The sequence below is a fragment of the Chelonia mydas genome, chromosome 2 (assembly GCF_015237465.2).
Source record: "Chelonia mydas isolate rCheMyd1 chromosome 2, rCheMyd1.pri.v2, whole genome shotgun sequence".
NCBI classification, from domain to species: domain Eukaryota; kingdom Metazoa; phylum Chordata; order Testudines; family Cheloniidae; genus Chelonia; species Chelonia mydas.
Window position 1 is genome coordinate 148,231,272 of NC_057850.1, and position 21,228 is coordinate 148,252,499.

The following is a 21,228-nucleotide window of genomic DNA, read 5'->3' on the forward strand; positions in this document are numbered from 1 at the left end:
ACCTGACCTGCTCTTTCTTCTGAGGGGAAGTTGTAGATCAGGAGTTAATGTAATGAGCATCGTTAACTCTTAACAATTTGTTGTGTACGTTAAGAGCAAGTACTGGAGGAGGATGTCATGTAAAGCTGCTGCTCCCTAGCACCTCTTCCTTTCTGACCATCTGTTTCTTCCCTTTCATGCATATTTTAACACTCATTGTTTCCACAGAGATGTGGGTGGTGTCTGGATAGCTGTGAGGCATAGCATGCTGTGTGTGTGTTCTAGTATTTATGTATTCTAAGCCTGAAGAATAGTAATTTTTGCTTCCTGAAAATCTGTGAGGAGAATTCTGCCAATATCTCCTGAGGCAGAGAATTCAAGTGTTTATATATTTGGGGATAAAAATGCTTACATATATCTAATCTACGCTTTAGGGGTTTTAATCTTCAGTAGGGATGCATGGTTTTTTTGTTGCTGCTTAGTTCACACACCTCCATCTCCCAACTCCTTGGGAACCCTCTTACCATATTATATTTGAACACCCTCCAAAGCTCCTTTCCCCAAGTATCCTGCCTTTTCTGCAGATTGGTTAGATTTAAACTTTGCTGCCTCAAAGTAATGCCTCCACTAGCATATATAATTTGTTGAGAAAGGGAAGCTACTTTAAATACATATTGACAATTGTTATTGTACATACACTTAAAGTGTATGTGTGTGGCATATCTAAAAATGGGTCACAGAAAGAGATTTTTTTTTTTCAGGAGATGGTTTTTACTTAAAATGGACGTTATGTGGTACTATTTCTCTTGTCTCGTCTCAGAGCTGAACATTTTACTTATCCTGTGTCTGATCTGGAAACTACATCCAACTTAGACAAGGCTGAGCCTCAGTCTTTTTCAACACTGAAGAAATGGTGCAGCAGCAGCTAAAACTAACATACATTTTGGTATGGCTAGACAAGTCTACAGTGGGTGTGGGTGCATTGTGCCACATTAGATACAAAATGTAGATTTCATGTGGTTTATATTATGGTAGTGCCTAGGAAATACATTCAAGCACCAGGACCTCACTATTCTAGGGACCGTACTGACAAGTAACAAAGAAGACCGGCTAAGCTTTTTGGGACAGAGTCTAGGATTAACAGGAAAATAGAAGTCTCAGCAGTATTTAGAGCTAGTTGCATAAAACATGATTGACTTTTAATTTAAGAAGGTATACCTCATTTAAACATGTGCTATGAGATATTTCTGTCTTCTGGACAAGCAAATATCTTCCTTGTAACACTTTATGTTGTACAATGGATGTCACTTTGGAAGATCCAATATTGGACGGAGATGGAATCCAATTTCCTGAGTTAATAAGAATAGGGTCATGGCTTTATCTAGGGTTATACAGATAGCTCGAGCAATTTTCTCTTTTTATTAAAAATCTAAGAAGGCCAACTAAATCTTGACTCCCTTTATCTTAGCAGTAAAATAACTTTCAGTATCATGTAAATGACACTGAAATCAAACAACTTACAAATGTTTTCAAAGGCTAATGACAATGCAAAACCTTTAATATGTAAAGTTTCAGAGTAACAGCCGTGTTAGTCTGTATTCGCAAAAAGAAAAGGAGTACTTGTGGCACCTTAGAGACTAACTTATGCTCAAATAAATTGGTTAGTCTCTAAGGTGCCACAAGTACTCCTTTTCTTTTTAATATGTAAAGTAGAGATTATAGAACATCAGGAAATCCTGGAAAATGAACAGCCATAGGGGGTGAGCAAGTGATGTTTTTTTGGTTTGAATATCATTTCTATGATAGTTTCAGTAGCTCATAAGGCAATGTGATGAGGTGAGTCAAACCAACCATGAAGCTGGTCTACTCTGCCACCAAAATAGGGAGTGTATAGGACATTTCCTCAAATTGTTGATTTGCAAATCAACAACATATGTTCTAGGTAGACGAGTGCTTCTCAACCTATTTACCACTGTGGGCTGCATATGCGACCTGCATCCAATGCTACCTATATTGCCCGGAGGATGTCACAAGGGCCCCAGCTCTGTGCTGATTGAGAACCATTGACAAAGAGGAAGGAATCCCTGAAATGACAGGTGGGGGGCTTATCACTTCAAGGCAGTGCTGCTGTAAGGACAGAGTGTGGAGCGTTTCTCCCTTCAAGACATTAAACCAGCTCCACCTGGCCCTTGGTTTTTCCAGGGTTTTTTTTTTTTTTTTGAAGCAGGATAAAACATATGAATCCCAGACCCACTTGCCTTCAGTACAGAACTGGCTTTGGGGCTGGCTCTCTGGCTCACACCTCACCAGCACTTCTGGGTTTTTGGTTGACTGCCAGAATTCTTCTCTTCCCCCACCTCCTCAAAAAGTTGCTAGCTGCAGCTAAACGGCATGTCAACGATCAGAAACCATCAATTCCCGCAGCAGCTTCCGGAGCTCCAGCTGTTCACTGGCCCCTATATGTAAAATGAGGAGGCAGAGAGTCTCCTAAGTGGTTGAGGGGGCAGCAAAGCTTGACCTCCAACAACCTCCCTGCTTCCTGGGCAGCCAGGTTTGCAGCTGGGGGGAGATGGGCCTGGCTGGCTGAGGAGGAGGAGGAGAACTGGCACGCGGCGCTGAAGGGGAGCTCCCGCCCTGCCCGGAGAAGTTCAAGGCGGGGGGAACCTGCGGTGTGGGAGACCGGCGCGGTGCAAGGCCGGGGGCAGCTGATTGGGGGCAGCTAGGGCGCAGAAGAGCCGGGATGGCAGGCGTGCAGCACGCAGAGGGGACGGCCGGAGTGTCCTGTTCTCAAATCCTGTCAGCGCCAGGAGCAGGAGCGCGGGGGCGGGAGCGGTGACTGGGATTGTTGTTTCCCAGGGGCCAGCGTAGGCAAACGTGCGGAGGCTCCGGCCGCCGCGGCGCGCCGGGGCTGGAGGCAGCTATCGCCGGGGGCGCGGGAGAGCCCGCCAGGCCGCGGGGACGTGCCCCTCACCGGGGGCTGCGTCCCGGGGCGAGGGCAGGTGTTTGCGCTCCGGCTCCGGCCCGGCCCCGCTGGGGGGCGATGTGCGCAGCCCGCGTGGCTCCTGCCCGGCCCCCGACTCAGGCGGGCGGGCCAGGGGGGCGGGGCTCGGGGCGGGGGCGGGCTCCGGGGCCGCAGCGGTGTCGGCGGGAGACGAGCGCGCTGCGGGCGGGGAGAGGCGCCGCCGCGGGGCCGGTCCGGCTGCGGCTCCCGCCATGGCCACGTCCCCGTGCAGCAGCAGCGGCGTCTCTTCCTCCTCCTCGTCCGCGGGGCTGGGCGCGGAGGCGGCGCTGGAGATCCGCACGCGCTCGGTGGAGCAGACGCTGGTCCCGCTGGTGTCGCAGGTAGAAATCCCGGCTCCGCGCGGGCCGGCCCGGGGGTCGCGGCAGCCGCGTGTGACGGGGCCGGGCGGGTTCCCCCGCGGCCCGGAGAAGTTTGTGCGAGCGGCCCCGCGGCTCGTGTGCCCGGGCGGGAGGGGACTGCGGTGCCCCCGGCTCGGGCTGCAGGGAAGCGGGGCCGGCCCGCCCGGGCAGCATCCCCGCGCTGCTTTGCCGCCGCGCCCTGGGCAGGGGGCGCAGGCTGCGGCCGGGCCGCCTCTCCCCGGCCTCCGGGGTCCGTAACTTCCCCGCTCGCCCTTGGCACGATCCTGCGGAGCCCGCGGGGCGGGCGCCCGGGCCCCCCAGCTCCCTCTCTGCGTGCCCGGGCCGGGCGCCACCTGCTCCCCGCCACAAAGGGGGGCGGCCGGGCGAGGGGTTTCCAGTGCTCCCGTGGCGCTACGAATCTGAGCCTGTGCCCAGCGTGCGTGCGGGGTGGCGGGTTACATAAGGGCTGCGCGGAGCCGCAGCGCTGCACACAGAGAGGTTCAATCCTGGCAGGCTGGAACCGCGAAGTTGTCAACGTAAAGTACAAAGTCAGGGTGCGCGGGGAGCTCCCTTGGCAACGTTCATTTGCGCTGCATTGGCAACGTGCACAACCTCCGAGAGTGTGGAAAGATGTAACTTCATGCAGCTGCGTATACAGCGGAGCAATTAGAGTGGCTTCGGGAACAGGACCGTTTCAACTAGCTGGTGTTTTTGTGTTCAAGCGCCCAACTGTGGGAGCTGAACATGCTGAACAAACATGCTGTTTGTAATGCTGCCGAGAGTTGGATTAACTTCAGTGGAATTATTCACGGTGGTAAGCACCGGGCTCAGTAGTAAGTGCTTGCGTGCTGTGACCTTTAATGTTGCCTGAATGTGTGTTCTCATCACATCCAAGATAGTACTTAGCAACTACGTTTTTAAAAGGTACAGGAAGTCAATATGCACATTGTGTACAGTGTTATCTGTGCGTTGAAAATAACTTTTGGCTTTGTAGTCTTCTGGGTTGGTGGATATGAAGTGAATTTGAGGGGCTTTTTATGCACTGGTTATATAGGTCCACTGTATGTGAAAATAACTTTCAAGAAAATCAGTAACTTTGATGACTTAGAAAATTTAGAATAGATTTATTGTGTACAACAACATTATTTTGAAAAGTTGCATGGAATAGTGGACATGAGTGAGAACTGGCAATGCTGTAGTTCGGTCTTCGTACTAAACTTTACTGCTGTATCCAATGTACGGTAAGTACCTTGTTAAGTTAATCAGCAAGCTGAGATCGCAGCAGCTGCTACCAGGAAGTTTCCTGAGTCCTGTTGTGTGTATCCCACCTTGCTCTATGGAGAAAGGGTAAGCGGCGTGCAAGAGCACGGGGGAGGGGAGACACCCTGACATTAGCCTCCCTCCCTTCCCCCAGCAAGCAGGAGGCTCCTGGGAGCTGCTCCAAGGCAGAGGGCAGGAGCAGCACATGGCAGTGGGGGGAGGGACAGCTGAACTGCCTGGCAATTGACAGCCTGCTGGACCGCTGGCGCACAGGGAACTTGGGGGAGCTGATGGGGGGGCTGCCGATCCACCCTGGTTCCAAGCCCCCACCAGCTGGCTCCAACGGCCTGCTCATCCTGCAAGCAGTGGACAAAGCAGGCGGCTGCCAAGACATCATCAGGGAGCATTGCACAACTTTAAATGAGCATGTTCCCTAATTGAGCAGCAATGTAACAAGGAAACAGTGTTAACCAGGACGACTTTAAGTGGGGAGTTACTGTACTTAAAAGTGGTGTCAGTGTACTGAAAGGGGAAATGCGCATCTCTCTCTCCCACACACAGGGTGTGTCTTGCTGTCTGCCATGCTGTCTCCCCTCCCTCCATTCCTGCTGCCTTGTAGAGTGTGAGGCTAGATTAACAATGAGTTAACCCTTGAGGGCTCAGCCAATTGCTAGTTCATCATTTAGCAGTAAGGCATTCCCTGGGAAATATCCCACCACCTCAACCAACTTCACATCATCATCGCTGTGTACAGTATTAAATTGTTTATTTAAAACTTATACTGTGTGTGTGTGTGTGTGTAGTCTTTTGCCTGGCAAAAAAAAAAATTTCCCTGGAACCTAACCCCTCCCTCATTTACATTAATTCTTATGGGGAAATTGGATTCGCTTAACATCATTTCGCTTAAAGTTGCATTTTTCAGGAACATAACTACAACATTAAGTAAGGAGTTACTATACTCGCTTTTAAAATGGAACTTTTTAGCCAGAAGAACATTTGCTTAGCTCTGGTTTGGAAGCAGTAGTATTTTGAGTAAATATCTAATGCTTGAAAGGAAAAATGTCATTGATTGCAAGTTATAACTTTCTAATCAGGTAATGCTAGCTGTAATGAATATTCAGTATTTGATTTAAAGTTATTTTTAGGAAAGATCTGGGGGTAGGGAGAGAAGACACCCCTTGAAACAGCTTGCTTACTAAACAACTTACTAAAATGGGTGGGCAAACTTAGAATCATAGAATATCAGGGTTGGACGGGACCTCAGGAGGTCATCTAGTCCAACCCCCTGCTCAGAGCAGGACCAGTCCCCAATTTTTGCCCCAGATCTGTAAATGGCCCCCTCACAGATTGAACTCAGAACCCTGGGTTTAGCAGGCCATTGCTCAAACCACTGAGCTATCTTTTGGCTCGAGGGCCACATCTAGGTGGGGAAATTGCATGCAGGGCCATGAATGTAGGGCTGGGGCAGGGAGTTGGAGTGCAGGGTGTGGGAGGGGTGTGTGTGCAGGAAGGGGCTCCGGGCAAGGGGTTGGGGCAGAGGAGGGGTGCGGGGTGTACAGGGGGGCTCATGGCAGGGGGTTGGGGTGCAGGAGGGGTGTGAGGTGCGGCAGAGGGTTGGGGTGTGGGAACGGCTCAGGGTGCGGGCTCTGGCCTGGCGCCGCATACCTGGAGTGGCTCCGGGGAGGCAGTGGTGTGCACTGGGGCTAGGGCAGGCTCCCTGCCTGCCTGCCCTGGCCCTGCGCCGCTCCCAGAAGCGGCCAGCACCACGTCCCTTCAGCCCCTGGGGAATGGGGGGCAGAGGGCTCTGTGCACTGCCCTTGCCTGTGGGTACCTCCCCCAAAGCTCCCATTGGCCGCGGTTCCCCATTCCTCCCCAGGGGCCACAGAGATGTGGTGCCGGCCGCTTCCAGGAGTGGTGCGGGGCCCGTGGCACCACGGGGGTGGTAATCCCGCAGGCCAGATTCAAAGCCCTGACGGGCCGGATCCAGCCCGCGGGCCGGATCCAGCCCGCGGGCCGTAGTTTGCCCACCCCTGTACTAAAACCATGAGGCTTGGCACCTGTTAATTCCCAGTATGGATGCGCTACACTAGCATAAAGTGGTGTTTACACATGTTTAGCTTAATATGGTAACACATTGAAGTAAACTGGTGTAAGCCCCCTTTTGCATTCCTGCAGCCAGTTTACATGAGGGTTGCACTGGTGTACCTACAGAGAAATATTTGCATCAGTGCAAAGGTCCTGTCTGTGTTAACTGTGACCTGTTAGTTTAGTCTAATATCCTTAAATACCAAAGTGGGATAGAAAGTAAAGTTCAGTGGAGTTTCTACTCCTGTGCGCTTTTACGGAAGTGCTTTTACGGAAGTGTAGGGTATGTTGACTATGGGGGGGGGGGCAGGGTAGCTAATAAAATCACCAATTTGCCTTACAAATTTTATTCTGCATTAAAAATTGACTTTTAAATTTGGAGTTGATGTGTATGAGTACATGCAGAAATTCTTTTTCTTCTCGATTACACTTTAAATCAGAAGAATTTGGCTTACTCTCAGAGCACTAAATACCATGAAGGCACCACTATCAAGGCAAATAGAAATTTTTCCTTGGCAAATGTGAGTGGCATTAACTTCTGTATAAATAACTATAAAGCACAAATGTAATGCTAAACTACACTTGGAAACTTTCGTAGCCAGATTTTCAGAAGTGTTCAGCGCATCCTCCCTGCTTTACTCCCCCCAAAAATCATTCAATGTGAGTTGCTGAGTGGTGGGCACTCGTGGAAATCTAGCCATTAATATTTGCCTGATGTAAAGTCTTTTAACTCTAAATTAGGATGTTGCCATGAATGAGAATTCCATTCAGGTTCAGTCTCAGATTTGCTTATTAAACTTGCCTAGTAGAATTAAAAATCAATGTGAAAGAGGGCACTGTTTCTTTTAATATATGTAGACTGTGTCAAGCACAGGTCTCACCAATTTACCATGTGTAAGTTTTCCATGTCAACTATTAGGTATTTACACAAGGATTGTGACTATGCTAGCATAGAACATTTAATATTAACAGTAAACGTATGATTTGTTTTATACTTCTCTCATTTGTACATTAAATATGCAGTAGCAGCATCAACACTTAAAAGTTTGTTTTTCAGCAGAAGTTTTTCTATATACAGAATATACTTGTAGAAACAAAGTGCATTTTCTTACTAAAGTGTTCACTTTGTGGTACCCAGTTGGCATACAATGTTAGCCATTAATTTTTTTGTCATATTTCAGTCTCTGTAAGGAAAAGAAAATCTTTTTTGGTAGCATTATTTTTTGGTTAATTCTGCAAGATTCATATAATATAGGAGTTTTGTCACTACTTTGTCAGTTTTTTAAAAATACTTTGGTCAGGTCAAATTATAGTTTTAAAAAAAAATCCTTATGAGCTCCACAAGCATCCTGTAAGCACAATTTTTCAGAATTGCTTTATGTATTATTGCAGCAGAGAGAAACAAAAAGGAAACAGCGGCAAAGAGTCCTGTGGCACCTTTAGACTAACAGATGTATTGGAGCATAAGCTTTCGTTGGTGAATACCCACTTCTTCAGATGCATGTAGTAGAAATTTCCAGGAAACAGACTGTTGTCTGATCAGTTTAACTTTCAGATTTTCCTTCAATAAAGGAAACACATGTTATACTGGTTTACTAACTCAGTTTTTAAACCAGTGCAAAAGGCTGTGTAGACAATCTCTTGTTTTGTCTTAAACCTGTTCCTAATTGACTTGCCCTATAAAATCTGGCTAAAATTAATTTCGTATTTTAAGAGTCCACATGACCTTTTGTACCTCTTTGCCTAAAGTGATTTTTAGTCATACTTTTATGTAATTGGTGGAATTTTGCATGAAAAGAACCCTAAGTGTTGAAATGTTGCCAGCAGGGTAGAGGAATTCTTATTTGTTCAAGTTAAACCAGCTGCCATTAGTATTAAAGAATTAATGGAAATATTTCTTAACATCTTAAATAGTAAGTTTTTACAACACTTACACACCTAAACGTCTTGCTTGACTGTGTCCTTTTAAAGTGTAGCAACTGGTTTTATGTTTTACTTTTTTGTTTGTTTACTAATCAAAACCTGACAAAATAAATCTTTAGTTTTCACTGTAAATATTGTTTTAAGTATATTCCTCAGACTTTCCCCTCTGCTATTCAGACCTCCACACCGTAGGGAGTAAATTTAACATAATAGCATGGTGTACATCTTAGAGCAGACAGTTTAGGAGTGATGCTTTTAAACAGGGATTGAAAAATTTACTACCTCAAGGCAAGTAGAAATTTTTCTTGGGCAACTGTTAACTTCTGCAGAAACAGAGCTGCTACTTCAAGTATATGTCAGCATGGATCCCACTGTAGGTGCATGTGCACCTCATGCACAAGATTAGATTTTTTTTCACTAGTAGCTTTTGTTGGAGGCATGTGTTCACCCTGTGCCTTATTTTGATCTCTTGCAAAGGCATAAAACATGGAGCATAGCCGTGATCCTCCCTCAGTTCCCTTTTACCACCCATGGCAGAAAGACAGAATTCAGCTTATGTCCGACCCAGTACTCTCTTCAGAGACCGTAAACTAGGCTTTTACAGCTTATTTGGTGTGAAATCTAGCCTCACTTTTTTCTCATAGAAGACATTTTAAAAAATTGATTGTATGCCCCCTCTGTATAACAGTGGAATGAGGTGCTGCAGTTCTTCCTAACTGCCATATCTCATGGGAGAGTGCAATTCTTCAGGGTTCAAACCCTGCTCATACTGTGATGGACTGATTTCCATCAAGGATACGCACAGATGATGCCTCTTCTGCCTATGAGACAGCCGCATCCCTTATAAGTGCTCTGTGGTGCAAGCCCTTCTGCAGATCCAGGGACATATGGCTCAAGATGCATTTATTTGAGCAATCCTTGTGGGTCATTTTATAACAGTCATCTTTGGATCTGACTAAAGTGAGGCTGGATTAACCAGTGTCGGCCAGCGCTCCCTCCGAGCACTCTTTATGCAGTGGAAAGAAAGTGAGGAAGGCTCTGGCGGAGTCAGCAACGTTAATGCCAACCACTTCACTATTGTCAAAGTCCCTGGTGCATGAGACCTCTGTGCCAATAGCCTTGACATTGACAGTCCCAGCACTTGTAGTCCTAGTGCTGATGACTCCTTCTCCACACTAATTGCACCAGTGCTGCAGGTAGCAAAGCCAGCAACTGCATCTGCTCATAAACAGGACACTGACTTGTGTAGTTAGATCAAGCATATAGAGAGAACTCTGGAGGGGGACATGGTAATCACTCCTCCAAGGGCAAAGCCCGTAAACAGTTGGGCAGAATGAAAGAACCAGCACCATACCAGTGCCTGTAATGGAGCCAAGCAAGAACTTCAGATATGTTGTTGAGGCATCCATACTTCTTCCAGAAATATTCCCAGTGCTGAAGAGGCAGCTGGCATCAGATCTGGTACTGGCCTCATACATTCCTCAGCACTGCCCTTCAGTGAGGAGGCACATTCCTCCTTATTAACATCAGGTAGAAATCCCTCCCCCCTGCCATTGAAGAATGAACAGAGGCTCCCCAATACCCTCCTTAGGATCACAGTGCTGTCCCATCTGGTGTGGGAGTGGCGTTGGGCTGTCCCGTCTCAGCCAGGCCACTACTCATTTGGCTTGCCACCTTGGCCTTACTGGGGACCCTCCTGCCATGTGTGGAGGAGCAGATCACCCTACTGCATGTGTAGAAAAAAAATCTTGCATCCTGGCCAGGCCACTCAAACTGAAGCTGAAAATGAGCCCAAAGGAACAGAAGAAAGTAAAGAGACAGCAGCAACCCTTGTCTCCTCCCAAGAAATCCTCTTCTTTGCCAGAAAAAGCAGTAACACTAGCACCTGCCCTGGTGATAAGTGATTTTAAAGCCTTCCAGGACCTCCTCTGTCAAAATGCAGGGAATCTGGGCATTGAAGGTACATTCATGCAGGAGAAGTTTCATTAGCTCTTAGAATTAACCAGTGTCACCAGATGGATATCAAAGATCCCTTTGTTAATAGAGTGATTCTGGCCAAAGAGTTGCAAACCCTGGAAACCCTTCCTTTCACCTCCTGCGGTGAAGTTATCATGCGGCGAAGTTATCAGGTGCCACACAAGATTTTGAACACTTTTACACCCATCCAAATCCAGAGTCCTTTGTTGCATCTGCTGCACAAAAGACACTGAAGTCTACTAAAGGCACACCTATGGAGAAGGACTCCAAGAAGTTAGATCTATTTGGGCAAAAGGCATGTTCGTCAGCCTCACTGTGGCTTCGGATTGCAAATGGCCAACTACAATTACCTTTTGAGGGAGAGAAAGATCACCATGAAGAAGCAGACAGTCGTGAAAATATTGCTGCAGGTGGCCAGGGCAATCACCTGATACAGCTACAGAGCTGATGGACATAGCCATCACTAAGAGATGAGCCTGCTGGCTCCAGGCATCACGTATACCACACAAAGTACAGGCCACTTTAGAGGACTTGCCTTTTTGGGGACTGGTACTCTTAACTAGAGGAAAGATGAACAAACTAAACCTAGTTACTTAGGGGGATCCCACTCCTTGACCAACGTGGCACTCTCTCAGTGGCAGCAGATTTGATGGGTGTTTTGTGACCCACAAAAGTGTCAGCCAGAGGCTGGGAGCTGCCTTGCCCTGTTCCACAGGGTCTGGGTGACTGTCACAGCCAATTAATAGGCATTAGACATTGTTTCTCAAGCCTGTCCTGCACAGTTCTGTTCACTATGCCCACCCCATAGCCCTTCCCTGTCCCCTTTCAGGACTCTTTTCAACAAGACCCTCTTGCAATGATGCCACTTCTGTCTGTTTCACCTGGGACCCGTAGAAATGTTATCGCTGGGGAATAGGTGAAGAGGCTTCTAACCCTTATCTGAAGAATTAGGGTCTTTTTGTCTTATTTCAGAAGACTGAGCAAATACATGTCCTAATCTCCATTGCTCTATTTCTGCAGGCTCGAGACTGTTTTGTGGCTCTTGACTTACAGGATGTGTACTTCCACCTACTGTACACCTGGCCCACAAGAAGTACCTAAAATTCACAGTGAGGTCCAACAACTCGCAATACAAAGTTCATGGAGGATAGGTCTATCAATGGCTATTATTAGCCAGGATGGGCAGGGATGGTGTCCCTGTCGGGGTTCCCTCCCCACTCTGAACTCTAGGGTACAGATGTGGGGATCTGCATGAAAGACCCCCTAAGCTTATTCTTACCAGCTTAGGTTAAAAACTTCCCCAAGGTACAAACTTTGCCTTGTCCTCAAACAGTATGCTGCCACCACCAAGCATTTTAAACAAAGAACAGGGAAAGAGACCACTTGGAGACTTCTTCCCCCAAAATATCCCCCCAAGCCCTACACCCCCTTTTCTGGGGAAGGCTTGATAAGAATCCTCACCAATTTGTACAGGTGAACACAGACCCAAACCCTTGGATCTTAAGAACAATGAAAAATCAATCAGGTTCTTAAAAGAAGAATTTTAATTAAAGAAAAGATAAAAGAATCACCTCTGTAAAATCAGGATGGAAAATATTTCACAGGGTATTCAGATTCAAAACACAGAGGATCCCCTTCTGGGCAAAACCTTAAAGTTACAGAAAACAGGAATAAACCTCCTTCTTAACACAGAGAAAATTCACATAAAACAAAAGATAAACTAATCCGCCTTGCCTGGTTTACCTATCCTGGTTGCAATATTGGAGACTTGGATTAGGATGCGTTGGAGAAGATGGATTTCTGTCTGGCCTCTCTCAGTCCCACGAGAGAACAAACACGTAAACAAAGAGCACAAACAAAAGCCCCCCCCCCCCCCCCCCAAAGATTTGAAAGTATCTTGTTCCCTTATTGGTCCTTTGGGTCAGGTGCCAGCCAGGTTAGCTGAGCTTCTTAACCCTTTACAGGTAACAGGATGTTGCCTCTGGCCATGAGGGATTTTATAGCATTGTATATAGAAAGGTGGTTACTCTTCCCTTTATATTTATGACAGTCCCTAACCTCTGTTTGCCAGAAGTTGGGAATGGACGATAGGGGGTGGATCACTTGATGATTACCTGTTTGTTTTTTTTCATTTCCCCTCTCGTACCTGGCATTGGCCACTGTCGGAAGACAGGATACTGGGCTAGATGGACCTTTGGTCTGACCCAGTATTTCCATTATTAGGTTCTTATATTCTTTTTCTGGCATGAATGGAGCCAGTAGAACAAAGCAGGGTGGATTAAAATAATTTTTTTTAAAAAATAACTTTTTGAATTTAATTTTTAGGTCTTACACATCTATTTGAAATAGACAACCTGCATTAAGGACTAGATTTACTGTATTCTCTTACAATTATTTTAAATACAAATATTAAGCAGTACATGTTTGCTGCTGAAGTTTGAATCTTGAACTATTGAACTGGTGGAAGTTACTAGCTAACCACCTGAAGCCAGAGTGTGTTGAAGTGCTAAACCAGTTTTTGACTGAAGTAGTCTCTTCTGCAGATGCAGAGAGAATATTTTCTTCTTTTCAGTTTATTCAACTAGTTCAGTTTAATGACTAATTCATTCAAGGTTAAGAAACCAGTTAAGAGTTAGACCAGCAGGAAAGCTTGTTTTCCTTTTCCAATGTATGAATAAAAACAAGGTATGAGAGAATGAGACCCACTAGTTCTAAAATCTTCAAGGACATGCTAACTAAAAACAATCATTCGTTTTAGTTCATTAGCTACAGCTAATAGTTCCTTTTGTATAATCAATTTTAAATAGATGTGTGTTGTTCTTGCGTATTCAGGACACAAAGTAGGTTCAACTTAAAATAAACACTGCTTTTTTTTATTTATGAAACTTTAACTTCAGTGCCCATCTATAGAGCTTGACACAAATCATAAATACAAATGTGTTCATTTTCTAATATTAAAAAATAAAAATTAGTAGTCTAAAGACATAGTAAGTGTTTAGTTGCTTAAATAAATGCATAATGATACACTGTATTCTTCTGGTTATGAAAAAAAAGTTCCAAATTTAGTGTAAAGGCTATATTTAGTTGCAAATCAACATATCTTAATGGTTACTGTACAATAAGTATCAACCTTTCTTTAGGAAGATAACTGAAAAGTAAAAATGCAAAACAAGAAGAAAAGCAGTTTATTTAAATCAAGGTTTCCTGCTTGCTGATTTATATAATGATTAAATTGATGTGTGATGGGACACTTGCCCCGCACTGGACTCTAAGGGGTTAATAGAGCCCTAGGGAGGCTGTGCAGAGGCAGCTAATCAGGGCCCGGCAGGTCCATTTAAGAAGAGCTGCAAGGCAGAGCAGCTTCAGTAGCTGCCTGGCGCTCGAGGAGGGGAGGTCAGGCTCCTAGTAGGAGGAAGGATTGCTAGCACCGTGGACAGAGCAGTGCTGCTAGCAGCAACTGCGGGGCGCTAAAGACTGCTCCTGGGTGGCTGCAGGGATTCGCAGGCTGAGAGTCTGAGGCAAGGGCGAATAGGTTGCTGGGGAGCTGCGAGGAAGTGGCCTAGGGAAATGAACTGAAGAGTTGGAGAGGACGTAGCAAGTGGTGGCCATCTATAGGGTCCCTGGGCCAGGACCCAGAGTAGTGGGTGTGCTCTGTTCCTTCCCCCGTCCCGCCACTGATGAAGTGGCCTGACAATTGGCTGCAGTTGCTACTGAGGGAAATGATTGGACAGTGGACTGCAGTTCCCCTGGAAGGGGGGAGAACAGTGTGACACAGCCGGAAGGTCCTGGGGGTGACATGGGTCATGGAGCAGAAGTGACGACAGCAAGATAGCACCAGAAGAGAGTGCACTGCTAGCAGAGCTAATTCCTGGGATAGCCAGCAGGAGGCACTGCAGTGGTAAGTTGCACCCTGTCACATGATGATTTACATTAATCTACTCTGGCAAACAGAAACATCTTTAGTGTGCCACTGTTAGATCTCTTGTGTAGCTGCTCCACGCTGATGGAAGAGAGCTCTCCTGTCAACATAATAATAAATAATAAAACCACCTTCACGAGCAGCAGTAGCTATGTCGGCAGAGAAGAGCTCTCCTGCTGACATAGCGCTGTGCAGACTACCGCTTATGCCAGCCAAACTTATGTTGCTTGGGGGGTGTTTTTTTTTCACCCTCTGAGTGACATAAGTTTTGCTGACATAAGTGTTGGTGTAGACATGGCCTAAGATGGAGTCTTTCAATTAATCAGCCTTTGGGTCAGGCCCATACTGAAGTTAGTTGGTGGGCTTGAGGTTGCCCATTATATAGAGCAGTGATTCTTGACCCGTGGGCTGCATGCGGCCCAAATAGCACACAGCTGCGGCCCAGCTGTGTGCTAAAAACAATTCAAAATTTGCTCTCTGGTCTGGCTTGGGTTGGGGGCTGGCTGAGGGGGAGACAGCATCAGGCAGCCCAGCTGGAGCACTCCTACCAGCAGCAGGCCAGTGAGCGCCACAGGGCAGCAGGGTGTGGGAGAGAGAGTCTCTGGGGAGGTTTGTGGGGGAGGGGGATCTGGGCAGAACAGGCACATGAACTAAGGATTTGCAGGGGTGCTGCAGCACCTCCAGTTTTTATGTGGAGCTCCACTCCTGGCCCCGTGCCTGGGGTCATGGCTGACGCCCCTGCGCCCAGGACTCTGCTCCTGGCCTTGTAGCAGGGGTCCTGGCCCCACTCTGTGGGGGGGGGGGCGCGGGGGGGGCTCTGGGCAGGGGGCACTGGGCAGAGGGGTGTGTGTGGAGTTTTAGCAAGTGGTTCTCAACCTGCGGCCCACAATGATAAATAGGTTGAGGACCACGGATACAGAGAATTGGATGTGTCAGTACAAACAGATCACACATTTCATTGTTCAAATTATCAGTGAAGACATTTTGGATGAATCAAGTCAGAATTCATAAGCATCTTTGTGACTCAACAGATTACGGAACAAACAACTTGCCGATGTTTGGTGTACATCTGAAGGTAAAATTTAAGACATTTTGAGTAACATTGCATAAATAGAAATTAAATATGTGTAGCCTGCTGTAGCAACATTTGGAAGAGCAATTTCATAGTTTGAAGAGGAGTACTAGTGGCACATTAGAGACTAACCAATTTATTTGAGCATAAGCTTTCGTGAGCTACAGCTCACTTCATTGGATGCATCCGACGCATCTGTAGCTCACGAAAGCTTATGCTCAAATAAATTGGTTAGTGTCTAAGGTGCCACAAGTACTCCTTTTCTTTTTGTGAATACAGACTAACACGGCTGCTACTCTGAAAGCTCACAGTTTAAGGAATTCCTGAGCGGCTTGAATTTTAACTAATTATGGATTGCTGGTTTTAGAACTGACTCGTATATCAGGGCTGACATCTCAAATGAGAGAGGTTTGCCAGTGATTGTGTTGTGTTGGCCTGTGGACTTAGTTTTGAATATGCTGTTCCTCCTACAGATCAAGGTGTTTATCAAAGCTTGCTAAACAGCTCTTTACTCTGCAGGATTTAGAAAATCTGGATTCCCACACCCTGTCCCTGTAGCTAAAACCTTGTCCACATTCTGGTCATCTTCCATCTTGGTAGCCCTCCCATACCTTCTTTCTCAGCCTTGTTGATAGCTATTTCATTCCCTTCAAGTCTTTTTTCAAAGTGTAACTGCTAAAATCTTCCTCTTGCATTTACCAAAAAGCTTCATTCACTTCTTGAGTACCTTCATTGGCTCTCTTGCCTCCCTAACATGAAATTTAAATTTCTCATTCTTGTGATCAGTGCCATGCTCAGTTCCACCCCGCCTACATCTTGGACCTTGCTTCATATTGTATTTTCTCCAGCCCCATTTGCTCCAATAACAAAGAAAGCCTTGATGACCCTTCTGTATCCTTCCACTGTGCATAAGGTACAGGATGGAGAATTTTACAAAAAATATTATCCCATTACATAAATCAGTGGTGGGGGTCTCATCTGGACTATTTTGTGCATCTCAAAAAATATTGCAGAACTAGAGTAAGTTAAGAGAAGGGTTGACAAGAATAACTAGAGGCATGTAAAAGTTCCTATTAAAAAGTAGGATTGTTTATCTCAGATGAATAAGGGGGCACATGATAAAAGTATTTAAAATAAGAAATGTATAGAGAAGCTCGATTAGCAGCTCTGGTTTTTCCGATTTCATAATGTACGTGGAAAGGGGACATTCAATGAAATTTAAAATGTGGCAAATTTGAAACTGATAAAATTAAATACTTTGTCACAGAACACATTTAGACAGTGGAACTCTTTGCCACAAGACGTCTTTGAGATTGAGAATTTAGCAAGTTTTTTTTTAATTGTTACTTTATATGGATAACTGACTTTGGAAAGCATATTAAACTTCATGCTTTAAGGCTTAAGCTGATTTCTGTTAGAGATCTGGATGAGATCTAATGTGGAAGGCATATTATCCCACGTCCGCCTAATAACATCTAGCTCTAGTATGGTACTTTTCACAAGTACATCTCAAAAGTGCTTTAAACAGGAGGTAAGTCCTGTTTATCGATGGGGGAAGCTAGGGCACAGAGCTGAAGCTGAGACAACAGGCCAGTGCCAGAGCCAGGAAGAGGATACAGATCTCCTGAGTCCCAGTTCAGTACTCTAGCCACAAGACTACACTGTCTTGCAAGGCTTGTTGCACCTTCCTCTTAAGCATCTGGAAATCGCCACATTTGGAGACCAGATACTAGACTAAGTGGACTTGCAGGCCTGATCTTACGTTCCTGTCTTTTTGTAACCTTTCATGTTGCTGCCTTCAAGTGGAACTCATTCTTAGTCCACCAAGCCGCCTCTGTCCTCATTTAAATTGTTTTGAAAGATATTCTTCTGAAAAGCCTGCAATAAGCTATGATGAAAAAGGGGTAGTTTTTTTGAAAGGTGACTATAGTAGGATCACACAGTGTACATAATTGTAAGTAGCTGAGTTAACTTATTTTTCCCCTTTCTTTTACTACCTTCCCCTCTCCGTTGTTGCACTTAATTGTCCTTTCTGACTATAATAAGAGTGTATGTCATTAGTTTTATAAACCCACAAAAAGGCAGGCAGCAGGCTTGTATTTCGCACGTGTATTTGTGATCCACAGTTTAAAAACATGATAGTATCAGTTTTCTTCTTGATGTGCAGTTTTTTTTTTATGCAGTAGAAAATGTTCTCTTTGGTAGCTTTGAGCTATTAATTTAACTAGTCACAGTGAACTAACAAAACCTGTCTGCAGTAAAATGTTTGCTATTTTAGAAGTATAACTTCTCAGATTTAAAATGAGTGAACCAATTAAGAAATGAAGCATGCAGGGCTGAATTGTCATGGCTCTTATTCAGCCACACAGTTGGAATAAGTGCAGCCAAGTAAAGGCTCTGATTAGCCTTTATACTTTTTGCAATCAAGCAGCCTAGGGTTATGGAGGTGTCTTGACTCTGCCATACCTATTTGTTGTCCACAGTAGCTGGCTGGATGCAATTGCGGGAATAAACTGCTCCATGAAAAGCGGTGAAGTGGCTTAATCCACCCAGCCAGGAGGGATTCATTTAAATAACCAATTTTTATCATGATTTATCATGATTTTATCATGAATCAGTAAGCAGGAAACATTGATTTAAATAATCAATTTTAATCTTGTTTTGCATTTGTACTTTCCAGTTTTTTTTCCTAAAGAGAGATTGAATCTCATTGATAGGTATAATTTGGTACTACTTTTGACTCTCTGGGAAGGTACACAATAGCTGTATACATTTATTTAAGCTGTTGTGCAGCTTAACATACATTTATTGAGGTTCTTAACATCTGCTTTTTTATGTTAGAAAATGGTGAATGATTTATTTCTTACTTACTAGATTTTTTTTTACTTGTTTGCATCAAACTGGATGGAAATCAGACTAGCTAAAATGCACAAGCAGCATTGTAGGTTTATTTAACTAATAAACAATCTTCAATGTGCTGGATACTCGTAAGTTTATCAGTCAGTTTGAAATGCAAAACATGTTCTTATTAAACAAGGAAATATTATCTGTAGTGAATTGAACTAAGTGAACTAAGGTCACCATGTCCTTGAAGATTTTAAAACGAGTAGATCTTATGCTCTTGCACCTCATTTTTATTTGTGGATTGGAAGTGGAAAACAAACTTTTCTGCTTTTTCAGCTCCCCATCAGGCTCTTAGCTTTCAGTGAACTAGTCATTGAACTGAACTAGTTGAATAAACTGAAATGAAGAAAATACTGTCTCCTTACCTGAAGAAGAAACTATTGTTGTCAAACGCTGGTATATCACTTCAGTAAACTCTAGTTATAAGTTTTTAACCAGGTCATTGGTTTGACTTTCTTTAAAGCTTCAGCCTCAAACATGAACTGTCTGAATACTTACTTAATTTAAATAGGTTAAGGCCTAAACTTCTATTTAAGTTGTCATAATTTTAAAATGGTTTCTTTTTAAACAGAAAAGTTTAATTTTAAGTGACTTTTAAAAAATAAATTGGTTTTTGTCCAGCACAACAAGGGAGACTAGGGGAAGAATTGTGCCGTGAGAACAAATTGTTACCCATTGTGTTTCTGGGTGGTGCATATATGTGTCACCTGTTATTCAGGCCAGAATGTAACTTACAATGTAGCCCCCAGTGATTGAACAACTATATTAAACATTGAGGGGAAAATGAATAAGGAATTATTTCTGTAAATGAAAACATGTTGAACCCCTTTGAGAGCCCAGGAAAGTGCACTTGGGAATTCCTTCCTGTGGGGTGCCCTCAAGCCCTTTCACCCCCTCCTCTGGGGAAGAGCTGGGGGGGGGGGGGAAATCAACTGTTGCCACCAGCTAATTAAACAACATGTGCACAAACCTCTTAAGACACAAAAATCCAATTCCATTCTTAAAGTAAATTTTATTAATTTAAAAAAAAGAGAGAGAAAATACATCTGGAACTCAGGCTATTGCTAGATTTTAAAAGAGCAATTACAAGAATTAAGCACCAAGAATAGCTTTCTTGAGGTCCAGCTTAAAAGTTACAAGCAAAACAAAAGCACCTGGGGTTAGCACAGAGAAATCCACAAGCCATAACAAAATAAAAGGAATAAACCTAATTGCGTCTTCCTAGACATTTCCTGATCTACTTACTTATCTGGGGTTTTAAATGAGTGGTTTCTAGGTATGATACTGATGATTTTTTTTCATACCTGGCCCAAGCGTCTTACAGCATAGCTGTTGTCCTATCCGCCTCTCCCCGGGAGAACAACAACAGGCAGACAAAAGGGGAGTCTTGTTTCAATTTTAAAAAGTTCTAGCCTTCCCATTGGCTCTTTTGGCCAGGTGCCCACTCCCTTCCTTTTACCTGTGCATAGCAGTGAGACTTTTTTTAACCCTTTGCAGGTAGAGCAGTTACAGAACAGCTACTAACAGGGATTTTATAGCTGCTGGCTGGCTGGGTGTCCATAAAAGGAAGCTCCCCTCCCCCCCCCCCCCCCCCCCCCATTTATTGCAAATACACTGATGATTTATTTTCTTATTCAGTAAGGGCTACATTTTGTCACCCTTACTCATTATTAGGACTGTGGATTTGTCTTGGCATTATTTTTCGGTCATGAAGCAGTCACAGAAGTTTTGTGAATTTTTTTATTTAAAAAAATATGCTGAGATAAGTGGGGAGGAGGGGGTGCCAGAGAAGTGCTGGAGAGTGAGCTTGTCCTGCACTCCACCCTACAGCTGTTACACCTACAGTTTCTGCCCCATATGGGTGGATGTAGCTCCGTGTTCTAGACATTGAAACTTGGTACATGTGGTTGCAGTGCTTCCCAGGTTTGGGCTGGCTACCCCAATGAGGGCTGGATAGCCAGGCCAAACCTGAGCAGTGCTGCAATGCCCAGAGCCAGTTGCTGGGCTCAGCCCCCTAGGACAGACACTGCTGGGGTGAGTTTATTAAAACCATGGATGCAAAGACATCACACAGACAGACAAGTCATGAGCAAACAGGAAAATGACAGTCTCAATGATCTTTCTCACTGACAAACCTACAGCCCTATTCATTGTCTGAGAAATACCTTACTCTCCAAATAGTCCTATTGATTTAATGGGGCTACCTTCAGATTACGGTAGTACTCAGTGTTAATAACGATGGCAGAATCTGGCCTCAAGTCTTTAGCTGTAGATCTGTTCCATCTCTACAAACTATAATGAGAATAAACATCACTTTCTTGATTTGGAATGTAGAATAAACGGTCTAATACGCAGCTAATTAACATTTAACTTTTGTTATTATAAATTCTTTGAGGATTTCAGCAGCTGGTTATAGGGAGCAAATCTTGGTCTGTTTGTTCATGCCAAAGACCAAGCTGTATTTAGTGATCAAAATTATTTTGTGGTCAGTTTCTCTCAAAGGATTATCAGACTTTTCTTTGTACAGCTGTGATAAATGAAGGGGGGGGGGTAGCTCCCTTTTATGGACACCCAGTTAGCTATAAAGTCCCTCTTGGTGGCTGTTCTCTGCTTGCTTTATCTGTAAAGGTTTACCAGGAAAAGGAAAAGGAGTGGGCACCTGACCAAAAGAGCCAATGGGAGGCTAAACTTTTTAAAATGGAATAAAAACTTCCCATTTGTCTGTTCTCTGGAGAAGGAGACAGAGCAG

At 44.7% G+C, this 21,228-nt stretch overlaps 1 protein-coding gene across 4 annotated transcripts in view; it reads left to right on the forward strand.

The window, feature by feature from the left end:
• The first annotated feature begins 3,103 nt into the window (after positions 1–3,103).
• The window catches only part of CTNNAL1 (catenin alpha like 1), a 131,003-nt gene continuing 112,878 nt past the window's right edge, over positions 3,104–21,228 (forward strand). For all 4 annotated transcript variants that reach the window (XM_037893398.2, XM_043540314.1, XM_043540315.1 and 1 more), the window contains exon 1: positions 3,104–3,321. In XM_037893398.2, the coding sequence (XP_037749326.1) occupies positions 3,193–3,321 (129 nt within the window). In that variant the 5' untranslated portion in view covers positions 3,104–3,192. The remainder of the gene's footprint in view (positions 3,322–21,228) is intronic.